This window comes from Labrus bergylta, chromosome 1 (genome assembly GCF_963930695.1).
Source record: "Labrus bergylta chromosome 1, fLabBer1.1, whole genome shotgun sequence".
In the NCBI taxonomy this organism is placed as follows: Eukaryota; Metazoa; Chordata; class Actinopteri; order Labriformes; family Labridae; genus Labrus; species Labrus bergylta.
Genome location: NC_089195.1, coordinates 31,938,196 through 31,958,195, shown reverse-complemented (window position 1 = coordinate 31,958,195; position 20,000 = coordinate 31,938,196). Strand labels below are relative to the sequence as shown.

General features: G+C 43.7%; 2 protein-coding genes across 2 annotated transcripts in view; one reads left to right on the top strand and one right to left on the bottom strand.

Annotated features, from left to right (window-relative positions):
- The window catches only part of LOC110004085 (putative methyltransferase NSUN7), a 22,410-nt gene extending 7,889 nt beyond the window's left edge, over positions 1-14,521 (top strand). The window contains exons 7-12 of the mRNA XM_029282649.2: positions 590-803; positions 894-1,037; positions 1,371-1,472; positions 2,526-2,643; positions 8,843-8,963; positions 12,588-14,521. Coding sequence (XP_029138482.2) covers positions 590-803; positions 894-1,037; positions 1,371-1,472; positions 2,526-2,643; positions 8,843-8,963; positions 12,588-13,442 — 1,554 coding nt within the window. The 3' untranslated portion in view covers positions 13,443-14,521. The remainder of the gene's footprint in view (positions 1-589; positions 804-893; positions 1,038-1,370; positions 1,473-2,525; positions 2,644-8,842; positions 8,964-12,587) is intronic.
- Positions 14,522-15,130: 609 nt separating this feature from the next.
- Positions 15,131-20,000, bottom strand: part of LOC136180332 (amyloid beta precursor protein binding family B member 2-like) — a 37,465-nt gene continuing 32,595 nt past the window's right edge. The window contains 1 exon segment of the mRNA XM_065959287.1: positions 15,131-18,077. Within this exon segment, the coding sequence (XP_065815359.1) occupies positions 17,907-18,077 (171 nt within the window). The 3' untranslated portion in view covers positions 15,131-17,906.

Sequence of the window (20,000 nt, the reverse complement as noted above, 5' to 3'; positions counted from 1 at the left end):
GCCTTACTGAGGGAAGCAACTTAAAAAAATATATAATTTTACCTTAAATGTAGTTTTCTGTGTTTACACCAAGCAGCAACGTCCTGTGTTAAAAAATTCAGCCAATAGATGAGTGCAAAAAAACTGCAGTACCTCCAGTGTCCACTTGAGGCTGGCTGCAAAAGCCAGGGAATCCCTTAGGTCCCAACATTCAAATGCTTACTTCTACTGCAGAAATAAACATGTTTACAACCTGGTTCAAAAAACAAATTTAGCATCATTTGTTAGTTTCTTTATTGATTCCCACCGACAGAGGCTTACATTTCTATAACTCATCAGCTTAGATTTTAATAAGGCATAGAGTTACTCATAAATTTGCATAATTAGATGCTGATCTGACTGACAGGTGGACACATTGTAGTGTTTGCCAAAGGGCTACAGACCTGCCTCAGCTCCACCTCTTTGCCCCTTACTAGATTGATCAAATGTTGAGATAGGATTTCCAATATGGCGACCGCCATTGTTCAGAAACCAATAGGTGACATCACTGAGACTACGTCCATATCTTACACAGTCTATGGTCTGCACCTGTGTTTGTGTCTCTTTGCAGGACAGAAGTGTGTGCGTGGCGGTGAGCGCATTACGCCCCCTGCTGTTTGAAAAAGGTGACGTCCTGGTGGCGGGGTCTTTCTCTGCCGTCACTGTGGCTCACGTAGCCGTAGTGGCTGCTGAGCGCTCTGGCCGAGTGTTGGTGTGTGCCGCTGATCACACAGCTTCACACATGGAAGAGATAAAAGAACTGCTCGCACTAATGGACATCAAAAGTGAGAAAACGTTCAAACATTTATATTCATAGATTCATTCCTTCTGTAGAAACGCTTTAGTTTTACGTTGCTAATCTATGTCCAATGCAGATTTTCGAGTCCTGTCAGAGGCGTTCTCTGGTCTGGACGAGTGGAACGCCAGTGTTCAGCGTTTAAAAGTCATCATAGTACTACCTCAGTGCTCATCCTCCGCCCTCAATGACCCTGTACCCACAATGCACAGCGAACACGGAGGTACATTCAAGCGGCAACATCAAGGTTGTAAAATGAAGCAGATGCTGGAGTGCAAAAAAACCCGCAGTTCCTCGAGTGGCCACTTGAGGCTGGCCCAAAAGCCAAGGAAGCTCCATTAAGTCCCATATTAAAAATGCGAAATGCGAAAATTTGCCACAATAAATGTATAAGGGGATGGTAGGGAAAGGGACAGTAACAATATGGAAACTGAGATTGAGATCAAAATCTTAACTTCTAAAAAATAAAATATTCTAATGTTATTGATAGTTATATAAAGAGGTTTTGTCCCTTTTTATTTTTTCACTAAAAAGATCAGTTTCGTTCTGTTGACAGATTGGGATCTGCTGCATGACTTGTCGTACGGTTCAGTATCGCAGAAGAAGAAACAAACAATGGCCACGCAGCAGGCACGACTTCTCGCACACGCTCTCTCCTGTAAGTACTAATCGAGAGGACACGCACAGATACATAGATGCTGAAATATTTGGAAAGAGGAGAGACTCACAGCAGAGGTGCTGATTCAAAAGAAAGTCTGAGCCACCCAAGTCCTTCCAGAGAGGGGGCGTGGTCAAACACAGCTCATTTACATATTTAAAGGTACAGACACAGAAACAGCCTGTTCTGAGCAGGGCTGAAATAGAGGGGTTCATAGGCATGATCAAATACAGGATCAGAGTGGATTTAGATCAAGAAACTTCACACACATGTTTTGACACATGTTATTTAAACTGGTTGAAGAGGAGAATATGTGACCTTTAATTTTTTTTTGTTTTGTTTTTTTACCTTAATCACTGAGCCAAACTCTTCGTATGTGTAAACATACTTGGCAACAAACCTGATTCTGATTCATATAGTGTTGACTGTGTAGGTTCTCAGTCATCCAGTTCATGGTAAATTCAAAGTTTGATCCAAACCAAACAACTTGACTTGGTTGAAGATCTTGAAGACGTTTCACCTCTCCTCCAAAAGGCTTCTTCTTATCTCAACAAACTGGTGGATGGTGCTATGAATTAAAGCCTCTGTGGATGATTAGCATAGGATAGCATAGCATGCTAATCATAAAGGATGACTCGCATGAGAGTCATTTGTGGGACGTTGGGGTCACATGTTACATGATGGGAGTGGGGAATTCAAAACAGCATTGTAGCTTGGTGATAGATTGCGTCTCAGACCACCACCTCTGTTGAGGGATGATTTTTCCATCTTAACATAGAAGGCGTCTTTAACTCCCCTTTCAAACCAACGGTCTTCCCTGGCCAGGATGTGCACTTTGTCCTCTTCAAAGTGAGTTCAGAACTGAAGAAGCTTTTCTGAGGAGAGGTAAAACCTCTCCAAGATCTTCAATGAAGTCCAGCTGCCTTTGGATGAAGCTTCAAATTCATAGTGTTGTGTTTTTTCCATGCATACCATTGATAACATGCCATCAATTTAAAAAAAAAAAAAAAAAAAGGACGATTGTCTCTGTTCAATGTTTTCTCTGTCCGTCAGTCCCAAAGGTTCAGACGGTGGTCTACTGCACGCGCTCAGTTTATCCCGAGGAAAACGAACAGCTGGTGAAAAGAGTGTTAGAGAAAACACACACTCCCTCCAAACTGCTGCCTTTCAGGTAAACACACACACACACATGCTAGTTATTCCTGGTGCATTTAAAGAATAACAGAAAACAGAAGGTGTTTAAACACAGGTTTCTTTCTTGGACCCAACAGAGAGAAACAGAAACAGGTGACTGTCTGCTTATAGCGAAGCTCACATGCTACAGTCAAACAGTAGCAAACAGTCCCCTGTGGTCTAAAGGAAACATCTGTGCTGTGCTTTGGTCAAAATATAACATGAATCAAGCACCAGAGGAGGTTTGTGACCGCTCCGTTTTGGTGTGTGTGTCTCTTTAAAAGAAATGACCCCCCCCCCCCCCCCCCCGAGTTTTCCCCGTAGACATCACTCCTCTGTAGAGAGAATAAAAATGGCCGACCTGTGTAAAAGTTTTGTTCTCGGCATGGGGGTGGAGTCTATGGGTGGAGATACCAGGGGAGGGGAGGGGATTTTTTTTTTTTTTTTTACTAGAATCCCACTGTGACGTCACAAGGAGAGCACATCTGAAACAGAGCATTTTTCTCTGTGTTGACTTATGCAGACCACAAACAAAGGACTGGATGGGTTTATTTCACATTTTGTGGGTCAGTAGACACTCAGGTTACCCAAATATATGTTCAGAAACACTGTAGAAGAGGACTTTTCATAATATGTCTCCTTTAAAATGTATAAGAAGCAGGAATTTAGTTATTTTGCTTTTCACAACCACAGGGATTATGCAAGATTATTGGACCCAGGAGGTAAATGTTTGTCTATATATGAATTAATTCTAAACGACTCCTTTTGATTCAAAAGGGTCGTATCAGTGCAGCACGGGCCTGTTTTGTCCTCTGAGCTGCACGGTAGATGTTTGTGTAGAAAGAGGGTCGTTGTTGGTGTCTCAGAAACAACAAAAAACATCCGCAGTTACCATGATGGACTTGCAAACCGACTACGTGCACACTTCCTCCTGCTGTATCAGAATGTGTACCTAGTGCACTCAGGCACAAAGTAATACTACTAATGTGAACGCAGACCAGCGGGGGAGAGGGGAGGGGGGAGCAATCGTGCTCAGGCACTGTGCGAAACAATCATGCCTAATGTGAAAACGTCCTTAGTAATCCTCACACTCTCCTGGCCACCCCGGTCAGAAAACGCTTGACTCCGCCCCCTGCAGCTGAAGCTCTTGAGACAGCTTTGTCATCAGAGGTTAATAGGTAACAGCTGGCAGAGCAGCAACTTGAATTAAACACTATTGCTCATGTCACCTGGCCTTGTGAAAGACACTGCTCCTGAAGGTGTTTGTGAAAAGCTGAATGAGGCCGAAGGACCAACTTCACAACAATCCTGATAGCCTCCACCCTAAATGGTTAGAAGCAATCAAATGTTGAAACTAGAGCTGTCAGCGTTAACTGCGATGTGATTAAGGTCAGAAGTGAATATTCATTATTTTTAATCACATTAAATCGCGTGCTATTTTTTCTCCTTCACCTCCTGGACAGCTCAAGTCAAAAAATTAAAAATCCACCTTGTTTACCCTTCCCTTAGCTATTTTTATCAACTTTTAGATCTGTAGCTAGTTACTTTTTCCGTGGTAGTAAATGTTGTAACTTTTGATACACCTGAAATCCCTAATTTTCCGTCAAAATAAAAGCAGGTTTTTATTCAAACTAGAAGAAAAGCAGATAAGCAGATATGGGTTAAGACAAAATCCAAAAAAAAAGGAGGTTTTTATTCAAACAGGAAGAAAATCAAACATGCGTTAAGATAAAATCCAAAATAAAAACAGAACAAAAATTGTCGAGAACTGCAAAATAATGACATTTCCAACATGTCATTAGTTGTGATTTATCTTTTGAAATTCAGCGATTAATTGCTGTTTATAAAAAGGGAGCAATTTGAATCTGTATTTTAAAAAACAGAAATAGTTGCTAGACAGTGTCACGATGCTGGACTCATCCACTACGCATCGTTCAAACATCTGATGTAAAATCTTTAAGTGCAGTCCTCACAATGAACACCAAATGACAATATGAGACTAAATGGACTATTAAAGATTAGCATAGAGTGTCAGAGCTCATTTCATAGCCTCGTAAACAAATAGCTCAGCTCAAACAGCTGTTCATCTGAATGTGTTTTATAACTGCAGAAGCCCAATTAAAGCGAGCGCAGAGCTTTATCTGTGTGTTACAGGCTGCTGGAGGGACTTTAAGAGACAGAGAGTGAGGCGGTAAATAAAGTCTGCGTACTGTCAATATGACAAGAGGACGTCGTATCTGTGCATATACTGACAACACAGGTGTCTGTGTTTACTGGGAGTGTAAATCTGCGTGAGGCCGACGGCGGGCGATCAGCGGTTCCTCCAACACTGAGGGTGAACGAGGAGGAGAAACTTTCAGAGGATGTTTCCATCAGAGTGATTTTCTGATCTCCTTCCGTCCTCTTGAAGAAATCCAAGCGTTATAATATTTAGTCACATCAGCTCTTTTATCGACCTACCAATGTGTAATGAGACGATCAGCAGCTGTTTCACCTTAAAGCAACACATCTCCTGCAGCGCCTGTCTGTGCTGTAAGGACTGAAAATGAAGCAGATAACGTTAATATTCTAAACTGCAACAAAGATGCTTTCCTTGTATATACTGTATAAAAAGATTCAATCAAATAAAGGGCCGCATATAGCCTAGCACCCCATGTATGGAGGCTATAGTCCTCCAAGCGGGCGGCCCAGGTTCAAGTCCGAACTGTGGCTCCTTTCATCTATCCTCTCTCTCTCTCCCCCAATTTCCTTCTCTGTCCACTGTCATTTCAAAAGAAGGCAAAAAAGCCCCCAAATAAATATTTCAACAAAAAACAAAAACACATAAAATCAGTTATTTTCTCATTTTAAAAATTAAAGGAGGAAGGAAATACACTTTAGGTAAGTCTCTACAAAGACGGCCTGGTTCACTAAACGTGGATTTTGGCTGCTAGTAGCTTAAAAAAAATTGCGCTATCTGCTCCATCTCAAAGTGTAATCCACATATAACCAGAGGTGAATCTGACAGCACTCACTCTCGTTGCAGTGAAAACCAAAGTTTGTCAATGGAAGTCAACAAAGAAAAGTGAAGAGGAATTAGCCATCTATAGGAGAGAAAAAAGAAACAGGAAGAGGAAGAGGAGTAAATCGTTGGCAGGCAGACATGATGGTGATGAAAGCTGTTTTTGCCTGGGGCCCAAACAGACTCTAGAATCGCCACTGCATATAGCACTGATGATATTTCAGGCACAAACATGCCCATAAAGCTGTCCTGATCCGTACTGTTTGCTCTTGTTTTGTGGAGGAAAGATGTCTGCACTGTGTGGAGCTGTGCTGTCACGATGACGGAGCTGTTTTCTCCACATGAAGTCGATAAGCTAGAAGGGGAGTGGAAACTCATACTTCATTTTCAGGGTTTATTTTGATGCCAGATTTGAAAATGAAGGATGAGTTTTGACGTTTAAAAAAAAAGCAAGGACAACCTGGAAAAGGGCTCCAGACGGTCTCCACAGATGTTAATGAAGTGTCGGGCTGCTGACAGCCGACAGATTTAACTCCTGGTTATATTAATAAGAGTTAAAAGTTACATTCAAGACTTTATTTACAGACATTCAGAAGTAGGAAACAGGAAAAGTTTGTCATCTCTGATAAACTGTGGCGCAGTTACCACCAACCCTCAACCGAGGGTTTAACTGCGTGTGGCTGTTAGCGCTGGTGTTTGTGAATTAGACGCTTTAGTAAGGGGACACATTTTCCCCAAATGACTGCATAAAGGATACTTTAGTTATGCGCTACAAGCAGTGGAGCACAGAGAAGCTGTTTCTTCTGCAGCGCAGTTATAGGTGCATTTAACCCTTTATGTGTGTTTTGATTCATTTGCACAGATTAGCGGTCTCAAAAGCTGCAGCATAGTTATACAGAGAGAGTGCCACTGACTCCTTCTTTCCTTGCGTTTTTAAGTTGTAAACTCATTGTAACAACCCGGATTCACAAACAAATCATGAAGAGCGCTTGACCCTGAGTTACAAAAGGCCCACATGAGGGGAACTCCATGTTGAGATACCACATGTGGAATAAAATAAGCGTGCTCCTTCTTTTAGATGTCGTTTTTCAGATTTAAGTTTGTTGTGATATTTCCTTTATGATCATCTAAATTGGTTGGAAAAGCAACTTTAATAAGTGCAGTCACCGATCTCCAGTGGTTTCAGCTATTGCACAAAAAAAGGAAGTCTGGGGAGCTGTGAGGTTCATGAGAAGTGTGAGAAAAGTGATCTTTGGTGAAGAAAACAAACATTTAAAAAAAAAAGGGTGAAAGAATCAAGGCACTCTTCTGGAAAACAGAAACTGCTTAAAACAGGTCTTGTTACAACCCAAGTGTAGCAACACAAACAGCCTTCTTCAGAGTGTTGCTCTCAGCACACAGTCTGCCACGTAAAAGGCAGGTTATTGCAACACCTGAGGAAGAGTTAATGCTCACCTAATGTCTGTGCAACATATTTTAGAAAGGACAAAAGAGCCAATTAGAAACAAACACTCACCTGCACAATATGACGAGGAAACAGAAATATAGAAACAGTGCATACAAATACAACCTGCTGTAGTGATGCAGAATTGTAACCAGGGGTTTATCACACATGACCTCACGATTGAAGCAGTCACGGATACAACACATCACCTTTCTAAAAATGTGATTCTAAAGGTGCAACAGTGTACGGTAAGTCGTGACGTAAAAAAAAACAATGCGGAAGTAGCTACAGAAAAATTCCTGGGGGTCTGGCAGGAGAAACTCCGGGTGAAGTCCGGGCTAAAAATGTGGGTGTTTGCGTTAACACATACAGCTCCTCCTGGACTTATCAGGAGTTTTTGTGTGAAAGCCTTATTAAAGGTCAGGGTGATTCTGGTTTTTTAAACTCATGTTGAAGTTCATCTTTAAAACCTCACATCTTAAACCTTAAAAAAAGTAAATCTCATCTCCTCCAGAGAGGAATAAAGTCTGCACATCTCTCAGATTTTCATTTGTTTTTGCCTCAAGTTTAAATCATTATGTGTTTCCATCAATTTGTGTGAGAAAAGTCACTCTGATTGAAATGGCAATGGGTGCAGATTTAAACCCTCACAGGGCTTTCATTGAGAATTTTTTAATGTGAATGAAGGTCAGCAGCACGTCATTTCCATATTTTAACAGAATGTAATCCAGGGTTCGGTCCACCGAGAATACTAAACCTACATTTTGTAACATGTCGTTTGTGGAGGGCGCTCACAGCAGATGTTGTATATCGAGCTACCAGCAGAGACAGCTGGCTGTGAAGGGCCAATAAACATGTTTGTCCTCAGGTTCTGTGCTGAACAATCTGCTGGACCAACTCCCCAAAACCACTTCCACATAAAGTAGACAACTGGGCATTTCAACTTTTACATTCGGCAACTATTAACAATGTTTATATTTTTAAAAAAAAAGGTTATTCAGGAGGGCTTTTATGCCTTTAATAAAGAGACAGGACAGGGGATGGAGTCATTGAGAGGGAGAGAGAGTGGGGGGGGGGGACATGCTGCAAAGGTGCCCCAGGCCATTCTAGAGTCTGTTGGGGCCCTGGGGCAAAAAATAATTGGGGGGCCCTCAAACCAGCGTTGTGTCTGCCAGGAATTCAACGCTCTTCATCTTTCTTTTTTGACTCCCAGACAGATAGTTCCTCTTTTCACTTTCCTTCAGTGGTTTAATTTTAATGAAGGAGGTGGTGAGAGTGAGTGCTGTGAAATGGGGCCTCATTAGGGAGGTATCCTACTGCACATAGTTTGCCAGTCTTGGGGGGGGGGCTTACTGCCCTGGTGGGGCCCCAAGCAGTTGCCTGCTTTACCTGTTGACTGGTAGCGCCTTAGGTCGGACCCCACCTGTGAAGACCAGCACCCCAACCATGTACTGCTTATGTCCAAATACTGCTTTAAATGAATACATCAATCAGTCTTTTTCTGTGGAGCGCAAATTGACAACAAATGTAATCCAACAACACTTTACAAAGAGAGCAGGTCTAGACTGTAACACTGTTTTAAAAAAAATTGGTTGTCATGGTAATTTATGATACCTCTGCTGAAAAATGTCAACTCTTCAGTGCAATACTTTCATTTGTTTACAGCGACTCCTTTGAATTAATGTGACAATGATGAATTTGTGTACCTTCCAAATCCTTCTCCACCTGCTCTGTTTCTCTTCTCTCTCTCAGGGTAAACGGTCCCATTTTCCCCGACGACTCCCAATCGGGAGAGGCGGCGGACTCCAAGTTCTTCAGGCTGGAATCGTCTCCGTTTACAAACGGCTGCTTCATCGCTCGGCTCTCCCGACAGGTGAGAGGAAGACGATGAAAAGGTGTTTAGACGTGCAGAGTGAGGGAGGAAAAAGTGAGGGGGGGGGGGGGGGGCGGTTAGAGGGGCCAGGGTTTTGTTTGGGGAATGAGGAGTAACAGAGATTGTTTGGTGTGTGTGTGTGTGTGTGTGTGTGTGTGTGTGTGTGTGTGTGTGTGTGTGTGTGTGTGTGTGTGTGTGTGTGTGTGTGTGTGTGTGTGTGTGTGTGTGTGTGTGTGTGTGTCTTTGTGTGTGTGATTGCTTTGCAGCGAGACCTTCCGCTTGTGCTGATGCTGCACTTTTTAACTGTCTGTCTGCAGGGAGGTCAGTCAGCTCAGCTTGTCTGCATCACACACACAAGCTGACACCCCCCCCCCCCCCCACACACACACACACACACACACACACACACAATGACTATCACTGTGAAACACTGCAGCGCTATTCCAAAACTCCATAAAAACAGGCACATTTAGGATGAAATATGCCGGAGCTGGTGAAATATTTCAGCTTTTTACAGCAAAGATGAATGATTCTTTTCTGTATCTTTCCTCCATCCCTTCAGTCTTGTTGCATCACCTCTTTTCTCCCCCCCCTCCCCCTCCTCCCTTTCCTCTCTTGCTCAGCTCATAAAAAAAGAAGAAAAATACAACAGACAGAAATGAGAGGCTGCTCGTTTGATCCCCTGCAGCCCGAAAAAAAAAAATGGTGCAGGGAGGGAACTGTGCCTGTGTGTTTGTGTTTTATCAATATAGACTCACAATAACACACAGACATTAATTAGAATCTAATGATCAACGTGTCTGATTACATCATCATTCACTACTGCAACGATTCAAGTCACATCAGAGCCGAAGATTTAGCTACACTGACACATTTGGTGTGGTTTCACTGCTGCTCGCATGGACGACTCTTAACTTGTCAAACAGCGCTGGAGGTCGATTGAAAGGGATCTGACGAGGACACAAGGCAGCATGAAGTGACAGAGAGAGAGAGAGAGAGAGAGAGAGAGAGAGAGAGGATGAGGCAACACGAAAACCCTCTTAAAAGGGTGACACATAGAAAAACCGTCTACTTTATGATGCAAGCTTTGTTTCTCAAATGTCTTGTCTGTAAAGTAGAAAGCAAACCTGAAAAGCTGCATTCTTATTTCAGTCTGGGATTTTGAATTTGTCTCTTATTTCATCCCAAAATTACTTTGCATCTATTGTTTAGATTGAATCCTCTGTCGCCCCCCGGTGGTGGAATGAACTTCCAAACTCCATTGGATCTGCAGAGTCCCTCTGCACCTTTAAGAAAAAGCTAAAGACCCAGCTCTTTCATGAATACCTACTAACTTAATGATGATGCTCTCCAAATTATTGATGATGAGGATGGTAATGACGATGGTTTTTGTTTGATAATGACGACTTATAAGATGGTTTCTATACTGATTAGAGCTCTCAAGAACTGCCCTCAATGTTGTGCTTTGCCTCTGGTCACTTCCTGTCAGCACCTGTGTGTCCAATCAGACTCAAAGCGGATCGTTTGCTCTTACTGACATTGGTCCTTTTTCCTAGATCCTTGCTTGTGTTGTTCTTACTCTCTGATGTACGTCGCTTTGGATAAAAGCGTCTGCTAAGTGAATTGTAGAATTGTAGATTGTGATATTTACACCCGACTCAAACATGACTCAAAAGTAGGGTGAGCTTTTTTTTCAAACCTCCAAATCGGGACGTCATCGCAGGTCTGAATTAACGTGAGTTTGAATAATTTGTTTAACTGACTAGTAACTCTGTCAAGGACTTGTAAGGGTGAGGATTGTTTAATGGTTTAGGTGGCACATCCTTAGTTTGAACTCCATTTTTTTGTATTGTCACAGTGCAATTGGAACCTCAGCTGAGGTGATGCTAAGCAGTAAACTCCTTTAGAAATCCTGCAGTTCATCAAGTGTCCACTTGAGGCTGACTCCAAAAACACCAGATTTAATTTTCAAAAAAGCTGGTCCAAACAAATCCAGAGCATTCAGGACCAGGAAGGAGGACATACTGGCTGCTGCATTGTTGTCAGAGAAGCCAGCACTTCAACATAGCATGTTTCCTTAATGTCTGATCTTATAGTAAGGTCACTTTATCATCTCAGTCAGTAGATATCGTACAGATTGGTCCCTTAAACACATCCGACACATACAGCCATCATTCACGCCTCTAATCTGTGAACTGTAATCTTCTCCGTTTGATTACAGACTCTCAGTTTGTCAAAGTAATTAAAGTGTGAGAGCTTATAGGTGACTCAAAGCACATAATGAAGAAGCATTTCAGAGTGAATTAAAAATGCATATGCAGTTTTTTAAAGCTGTGCACTGAACATTATTTCACTTTTATTGGAGAGGAGATAAAACACAGTTTGATGACTCAGAGGGGGGAGGATGGGGGAGACAAAAGCTTACAGGGGAGTTAAAGGGATTTTCACTCCATTAAGATGTCACTGCAGAAGAAGACACATTCGATCCCTTTGCACATACTCTATGTTCACAGGGAGCAAAATATGTGCCAAATGACCTGCCGGCAACATACTCAGTCCTGTATCTTCTGAACTTTGAAACTCCTTTTGTACGTTGGAAAAGTTACATATTGTTGCTTTAAAGGTCACAAACTATGCAAAATACACTTGACCACTTATATGTGTCTCTAGTCCGTCTACAAACCCCCCCATCATGAGAAAAGTCCATCCTCTCCGTCTTTTGCCTGCTCCACTTTTCAGAAAATGTGTGCTCAAACAGGCGGTTTTGGAGATTTTCCCTTCATGACATCACAAGGTGGGTGACACTCCCACAGCTAGGTGTTTGTTCTGCCCTCTGAGTCTGCCTTCTCACCGTAAACAATAGGACATGGAGCGAGAAAGCCCGAGCCCTTCCAGAGAGGGGGCGTGGTCAGACACAGCTCATTTACATATTTAAAGGTACAGACACAGAAACAGCCTGTTCTGAGCAGGGCTGAAATAGAGGGGTTTATAGACATGATCAAATACAGGATCAGAGTGGATTTAGAACAAGAAACTTCACAGACATGTTTTGGGGAGCTCTGAGACTTATTTAAACTGGTTGAAGAGGAGAATATGTGACCTTAAAAACTGAATAAAAACAGTATTTCTGTCATTGCCAGTAATACGTAGAATATATATATGGAAGTATGTAGTGCTATCAAGAAAATTGATGCATGTCCATGTGATAAAATAAGATGCTGAGCATGAAAAGCTTATCATGCAAGCATTGTCACTGTTAGCATGTAGCTCACCAGCAGTATTGAACAGCTTTCTGAGTTGCTAGCGAGGCTGTTGTTTACCCACAAAGGGAGAAGGAGTGGAAAAGATAAGTGCCTTATGACAGGGACTAGTGCTATCTTTCCAATTATCTCCCACACTCTGATCTGTAAGGATGTAAAAGCCACCAAGCCCCCCGAGACCCTTGCTCTCCATCGTCCCCTGCAGGCTCTCTTTATTGCTTGTGGCTCATTTCTGCAGCATTCTTCTTGTAGTTGTTGTTGATGCTGTATAGAATCTCCTTATTTGTATGTTACTCTCGAGGCCTGTAGTTTTTAATGAGTTGTATCTTCACATCAAATCTTTGCTTTTTTTTTTTTTTCCAAGGCCGATCCTACAAAAGTAGAAACAGTCCAGGACGTGCTGGCAAGGGCGGCGGCAAAGGGCCTCCTGGGTGGAATCCTTCCCGAACAATCGAAAACGGGTAAAAAAGGGAAAAGCAAGAAGAATCGAGGCGCTTCAGCAGGCAGCAAACCTTCATCCCCCTCGGGCCAAGAGCGCCAAGCGGGAGGGGAAAGTGTGAGCGGAAAAGATGGATTCACACCTTCAGAACAAGAGGAGCAGAAATGTGAAAACAACGAGGAGGAGGTTAACGGAGGGAAGAAGAAGAAGGGGCAAAAGCGAAAGGGCAAACAGCGACTGAAACAAACGTACAGGTCGACGACAACCGTCTCCAAGAAGAAACCGACAAAGAAGAAGGCGAAGAGGCGTCTCACAAAAACGAAAGCGAGGAGATTCCCTCGTCTCACACTGACATTGATATCCTCAGCTAACCCCCCCAAACACCTGTCTCCCATCACCGCCCTCGCACACAAGCTGATCGACGCTCCAGCCGTGGAATCCAAGCAGACAGTCTTTAGCACCTCCTCCCCTGCCCGGCCCGCTCCGCCTGCGGCCTCGAGGCAGGTGCAGAGACAAAACGCAGTGACGACCCAGAAGGACGCAGCTGAACCGGAGAGCCGTCTTAAGCTCAGGGGAAAGGTGAAACTGAAAGAAGAGGTCACCGCGCAGAACGTGTCAAAGCTGTCAGATTTTGTCCTGCCGCCCATCTCCCTCCCGTCCTCCAGTTCTTTGAGTGGCAGGAGTGTTGGTTCTCCCTCTCGGCGTCCGTCCCGGTCCTCCCACTCTCAGCTGCCCCAAGTATCTACATCCTCCTCCTGCGTCTCCCTGCCTGGATCATAAATTGTTTTGTGTTTTTTGGAGCATTTTTGCCTTCATTTGATATGAAGGAGAAAGACAGGAAATATTGGAACAAGGGGGGGACGACATGCAGCGAAGGTCAGAGGTCGGATTCCAATGAACGGCTGCTGCAACGAGGACTACAGCCGCCGTACATTGGGTGTGCGACATAACCGCTAGTCCATCCGGCGCCCCCCCCCCCACCTGGATTATAGACAAGTGTGTTACCTTACCCTACCCTAACCCAATTAAACTATTGAACTGACCCAACACTACAGTGAGCAATCATAAAGCAGAGGACTTCTAAAAAGTGATTCTAAATTAGAAAAATTCTTGTTATCTTTTGTAGCTAATATAGAAGCATCAGTATTCATTACAGTCTGTTCTATGACCAGATTAAAGCTCCTCACTGCAGTTTTAAACGCACAGGTTTGTAAAATTCTCTCAATCAAAACAATAACAAAAAGAGGACGTCGAGGCTGACGGGGAATCATGGGAGTTCTCTCTGCTAACTCACCCCAACCCCGATGAAAACGAACTCAGAGTTGACCGTATAGTCGAGCATGGCATTTGAAATTTGAGATATTTTTCCAATGATTTAAACCCTGTGAGTACGATAAACCTCGATTTGATATCACAAGATGACAGAAAGGATTGGAAAGTTAAAGAAATGTATATAATTCAGTTTTACATTCCGTCAGTCTTACTCGGCTTTCTTTCCAGACCTTCAGATCTCAAACTAACGACGCAATCAGAGTCGTGAACAGATTGAATGGCTGATGTTCAAGTGACAAACACACAACATACCATTAGAGGAAAAACTGGATAATTCAGTCGACAACATCAAAAAAGCTTAACGCAAACACCAGAACAGTGGCTCTATATTATAATGCTGTTTATTCTCACAACTGGTTACATTGATAAAGTGTACAAATCAGTGAGCAGCGAACGGAAGCCAACACATCCACCTGTGGGAAATGTGTGAGTTTGACAGAGACGCTGGGAGTCCACTGCTGTCTCCTCCTCCTCCTCTCTCTGTCCTCTCCTCCTCCTCTCTCCTCCTCCTCCCTCTCCTCCTTCCTCCTCCTCCTCCTCCTCCTCCTCTCTCCTCCTCCTCTCTCTGTCCTCTCCTCCTCCTCTCTCCTCCTCCTCCCTCTCCTCCTTCCTCCTCTCTCCTCCTCCTCTCTCCTCCTCCTCCTCCCTCTCCTCCTCCCTCCTCCTTCCTCCTCCTTCCTCCTCCCCTCATCCAGCAGTGGACCCCCAGCTCTGAGTGCACTGTACAGGGGTGAAGATATATTTTCCTCTTTCTGCCGGTTGTTTCTGCAAAGCGGAGCGTGTTGTGAGTTAACCAGAGGCCGAGACAATGACACCAAAGTCCGGAGACTTTACCTGCCCAAACTAATAAAATCAGTATATACCCTTTATAAAATAGAATAAATAAAATAAAAAATATTTCTGTTCAGTACATACAGTCGCTCTTTCCACCGTCCACGGGCATGCAAAGGAGATTTACGACTTTCTGTTTCAGCGATCAAAAGAATGCATAGATAATTGCTCAGTTAAGATTCAGCATCAACGTAATCGACAGCTGCTAGAATGTCCGATCACTTCTCCTATTTTCATTATTTGCTCTCGTATTTATCATATCTACAACAATGTATATCACTATTTTACACTTTGGCCATTTGGTGAATAATAAAAAAAAAAAGGCATTTCATCAGAAAACTCGACATTCAAAAATGAAAATGAAAATAAAAACATAGCTTATGACGTTGATTAATACACAGATGTTGTCGTTTCATTCACATTTCGACATCCTCGTGACAAAAAGAAGGTGACGTTGGCTTCAGTTTCTCACCGAAATCTCAATTTACACTTCTAGCTCTACAGCCGGATATCTGCTGTTTTCACACACGAGAAATAAAAACAAAACTGCAGGATAGTTTCCAGACATTTTCAAGGTCTGAACGCAAAGAGGGGAATATAGGTGAAGTCGGGACTATCCATACATTATCTACAGTATGCCTGTTTTTTCCTATTTGGGGTCGCAGGTGGCTTGAGCCGATCCCAGCTGTCATTGGGCGAGAGGCGGGGTTACATCCTGGACTGTTCACCTGTCAATCACAGGACTGACATATAGAGACGAACACATACACTCACCAGTTAACCTAAGGAGCATGTGTTTGGACTGTGGGAGGAAGCTGGAGAGAACCCACACATGCACGGGGAGAACATGCAGACTCCACACAGAGAGGCTCCTGTCAGACCCGGGATTCAAACCAGGAACCTCCTCGCTGTGAGGCAACAGCGCTAACCACTGCACCTCCATGCAGCCCTAAATTATTTGTGTTGTTGGTTTTAGAAAGGCTGAGAATGACGCTGCCTACTGTCACACGGTTCAACATGTGGAGTGAGTTTACAGCGATGTGTACTTACAGTTGCCGCTCTGTGATTGGTCAACAGCTGTGCGATGAAGGGATTTAACCAATGGTGTAGTTCAGCGTTTTCAGCACTCAGCGTCTTAAGTCTAAAAAATGTTTTTTTTTGCCCGCTGCGCTCACAGCTGAAAATAGTTTTTAACACTCGTCTGTCACTTCTCTCTCATCGACCAATCGAAACAAAAGAGGGGTGGGACTTCCGTTTTTTCCGAGTCTTATGCAAAGACAGGATTCTTTAAATTGTTTTCTTGGTGACATTTCCTCAGATAAGATCGAATATTAAGCATAAAGAGGAATTTAAAACAGACTTTACGGTCACTGCTAAGGGAAGCACAAGTGCCGCAAGACAACTTCCGTAACCTAGCAACAGTAATCACCGATGAGAAGCGCTCTGAAACTGAGGTCGTGACCCTAAATGTGTGGCAGTGAGCTCCTGTCATGTGCTCACTGTTCGAAAGGACTTCATTAGTTTTTACCTTTACATCCACGCTGGTCAGATGTGTGATTTCAGAAGCTAGCAGAGTGGAATTGAGATTTGTGTGAGACGAAACAAAGAGAGTGATTTGTGGCACAGATGAAAAACAGTCTTACAAAAACAAAAGAAAGAAGGCAATGAAAACACGATGAAGGTGCGTTCAAGTGAACAGAACCCTGGAGATGTTTAGCAGCCCAGGACGGTCCTGTTGGGTCGAGTCAACATGTCTCTCTCTCTTTTGGCTTTTTCTCTCTCGGGAAAATCAGCCGAGGCCGGATGGAGGCGGGCGCTCTCTGCTCCTCGCCTCCTCAAAAGTTCAGCCGCCCAGCTGTGGACAAAAAACAAAAATCCTCGCCACCACACCCAGGTACAAAAACACATTCCTTCCAGTCTTCTTCTATGCATGATTCCCTCTGGCCTTTCCTGTCGGCGATCCTCTCATAAAGTCTCTGCTGAGGTGGGAGCTAAAGGAATAAAAATGTCTAATTTCCTCCAGCATGTGTATCAAGCAGCAGCAGCAGCATGCTGATGTCTCCTGTTCCGCTCTGTCCTCCTCCTCCTCCAGTATGGCTATAGTCTGTCATCTTCCAAACGATAACAAAAGAAGGACACCACAACATGAAACAGGAAGAATAAGAAGTGATGTTTCCTGGTGAAAGGTCACCGCTCGTGCACAGTTGAAGAAAAAGAGAAAATGAGAAAAAGAAAGACAAAAAAACAGCGTGGCTTTGATTTGTCACCTCTTCAGTCTCTTGAGAGCAGCAGCAGCAGCAGCAGCAGTGTGTTGATATAGTGGAGATTTTTTTTTTTTTATATATATCAAAAGTTCATGCAGGATCAGTTGAACGGGGGCGGACCGGGGGCGGACCGGGGGCGGACCGGGGGCGAGTGCACAGACTGACGGTTCGATCGAATGATTCTGTAGCAGCGTCCTTCTTTCATTCATCTCACACTCAGGTTGATGGCTTCACCATAGCCCCGCCCCCTTCATTTGTTACATTAGAGTCTATTGAGGGTAATGACACTGAGGGGTCAGAGAGGGGGGAGGGGTTAAAGCCTCTAACGACTAACAGGACAACCAGGTTGTATGAGAGGAGGGCGGGGCCAGGTGTGCGAGGTCATGCTGGCAGCACAGGCACGGGACACAAATACAACGTAGAGCATGAACAGGTCAACAGGTTAGGCATGAAGGAACACTTCCTTCTTCTTCACTTTGAGCTCTCCTGTCCTCACTCCTTTACTTCTATGTACACTTCACCGTGACGACCATGGTGGTTCCTCCGTGGTTATTCCTTCTTGACGAGTCATTATTCACCTCCGTTTTTTTTTTTTTTGAAGAAGAAGCAGATTTAAGTTGAAACTCAAATTTGAACTCAAGGAAAGCGAAGGAACAGTTGCAAACCCTGCGGACTTTGTTGTGTTTCCATGGATACCGGGGTCTATGATGGTGACGGGTTTTTGGCAAGAGATGTGACTAGTTACCATGGTGACGAGGTGGTGGGGGGGGGGGGGGGGGGGGTGTTGCGGCAGGGAATGAGTAAGGTTCAACTGTGGTTACTGCGGCAACTCGGTGACGGGTCTCTTCTGTTTGAGGGTGTCGATGAGCGACAGGACGCCTCGCTTCACGCTGGTCGAGACGCGGCGGGACACCGAGTCGCCGGGGGGAGACGAGCCGCCGGCCTTCTGGGAGGGGGGTCGAGCCACCAGACACTTCTGGTACCGCAGCTAAAAAAGAGAGAGAGAGGAAGAAAGAGAGGGAGAGACAGAGAGAGAGAGAGAGGGATGTATAGTAAATAATGGAGAGTTACAGCTGCTGAGTAAACATCTGTGCAGGTGTGTGTGAGAGAGGGAGAGGGAGAGAGAGAGAGAGGCCGAGGGAGAGAGAGAGAGAGAAAGAGAGAGGCTGAGGGAGAGAGAGAGAGAGAGAGGCCGAGGGAGAGAGAGAGAGAGAGAGAGAGAGAGAGAGAGGGGGCGAGAGAGAGGGGGCGAGAGAGAGAGAGAGAGAGAGAGAAAGAGAGAGAGAGAGAGAGAGAGGAAAGAGAGAGAGAATCTGGTGCAGGCTGTTTGCTTTGATCAATAGTAATGATTGATGTTACTTGTCACCATAAATCAGTTTTAGAGTGTGTGTGTGTGTGTGTGTGTGTGTGTGTGTGTGTGTGTGTGTGTGTGTGTGTGTGTGTGTGTGTGTGTGTGTGTGTGTGTGTGTGTGTGTGTGTGTGTGTGTGTGTGTGTGTGTGTGTCCATATATCCAAAGTTCTGATGGTTGATCAATAGCCCCGGCCAGCAGTCGACTAATCTTGTGCCTCCCTCACAGCTCAGAGGGCAGACGGAGATGATGACGGCCTTTATGACAGAGGGCATTCTGGGACGTTATCATGGACTTATAACGATCAAATAAAAAACATGCTTTAGGTTTTATGCGGTTTATTCAGGGGGGTTATTAATCCTACGTACATGTGTCCTCTTTGAAGATGTTAAATAGAATCGAAGAGACTTAAACTCTAAACAGAAAATCTTTACTGTCTCAAGGACGTTCTCCGTCAGAGCAGCTGAACACACTCGGTGTTTTCACTTCGGGTGGCTTCTCTGGATCTGAATGGATGTTTTTTTTACACCAACAGTGATTTGACAGAGCGAGCCATTACAACCTGAGGAGAGCTCGTGGGGTGGACGGTAAAACACAGATCTGTCAGGACTGAAACACTCAACTCCAAATCAAAGTTCCAGCAAGGACTTTCACTTCTTACATTTTCTGTCCTGATATGAACACTGGGAGTCTTCAGCCGACATCATTAACTGATTAAATAAAAGTGTTTCATTTTGAAGATGTTGGAATCACTCAGTACTTTAACATGATGTTTAAAAAGTCGATTAATTCCACTGTAGTGTGAATATGTCACCTTTTAACCCTCCTGTAGTCCTGGTGCATTTCTTGATGTTTAAAGACAGTTTTTTGTGGATCATTTTTGTTGTGTTGATGCATATTGCATACATTTTCCCACAGGTGTGTATTTTGGGGTGAATTTTAAAATTTCATGAACATTTATTTCTCAACTCTTTAATACACTGTGTTAAAAAAAAAAAAATCACACCTTTATTCCATCATTTTTTTGTGCCATTGACTCCCATTGAAACAACATTTTTTTAATACACTGCCATTGTGGTATTAATTTAATTTTTTATTAATTCCTTCATGGATCCATGATAATGAGGGACTGGAATCTTAGTTTTTACTGTTTTACCAACATAGTTTCCAAAACAAAAGCCTGCTAGTATGTCTTTGTTAACACAGGTGATATTTCAGGGAAACAGGGCCAAAGGTTGTTTATTATAAACATTACACAAAATGTAAGGACATTTGTGTTTGGTAGATTGTTTCTTTGTTGTAACAATGCTTCTTAGCAATCAATCTTATACCGTTGGAAAGCCTGTTTATTTCCCTTTTAAATGGTGCCACATTTGTAAGGAATGTGCATTTGTGGGATGAGCTGCAGAGCTGCAGAACCATGAAAAATTGTAGAAGTCGGTCTAACGCCGAGGTCAGACTACACGTTATGAGCACGACTTAAGCTCGACCCGGCAGATGGAAGGACCCTGAACAGGGCATAGAAAGGAGAAGTCTGCATTATAACTCATTTAAATAAGTGC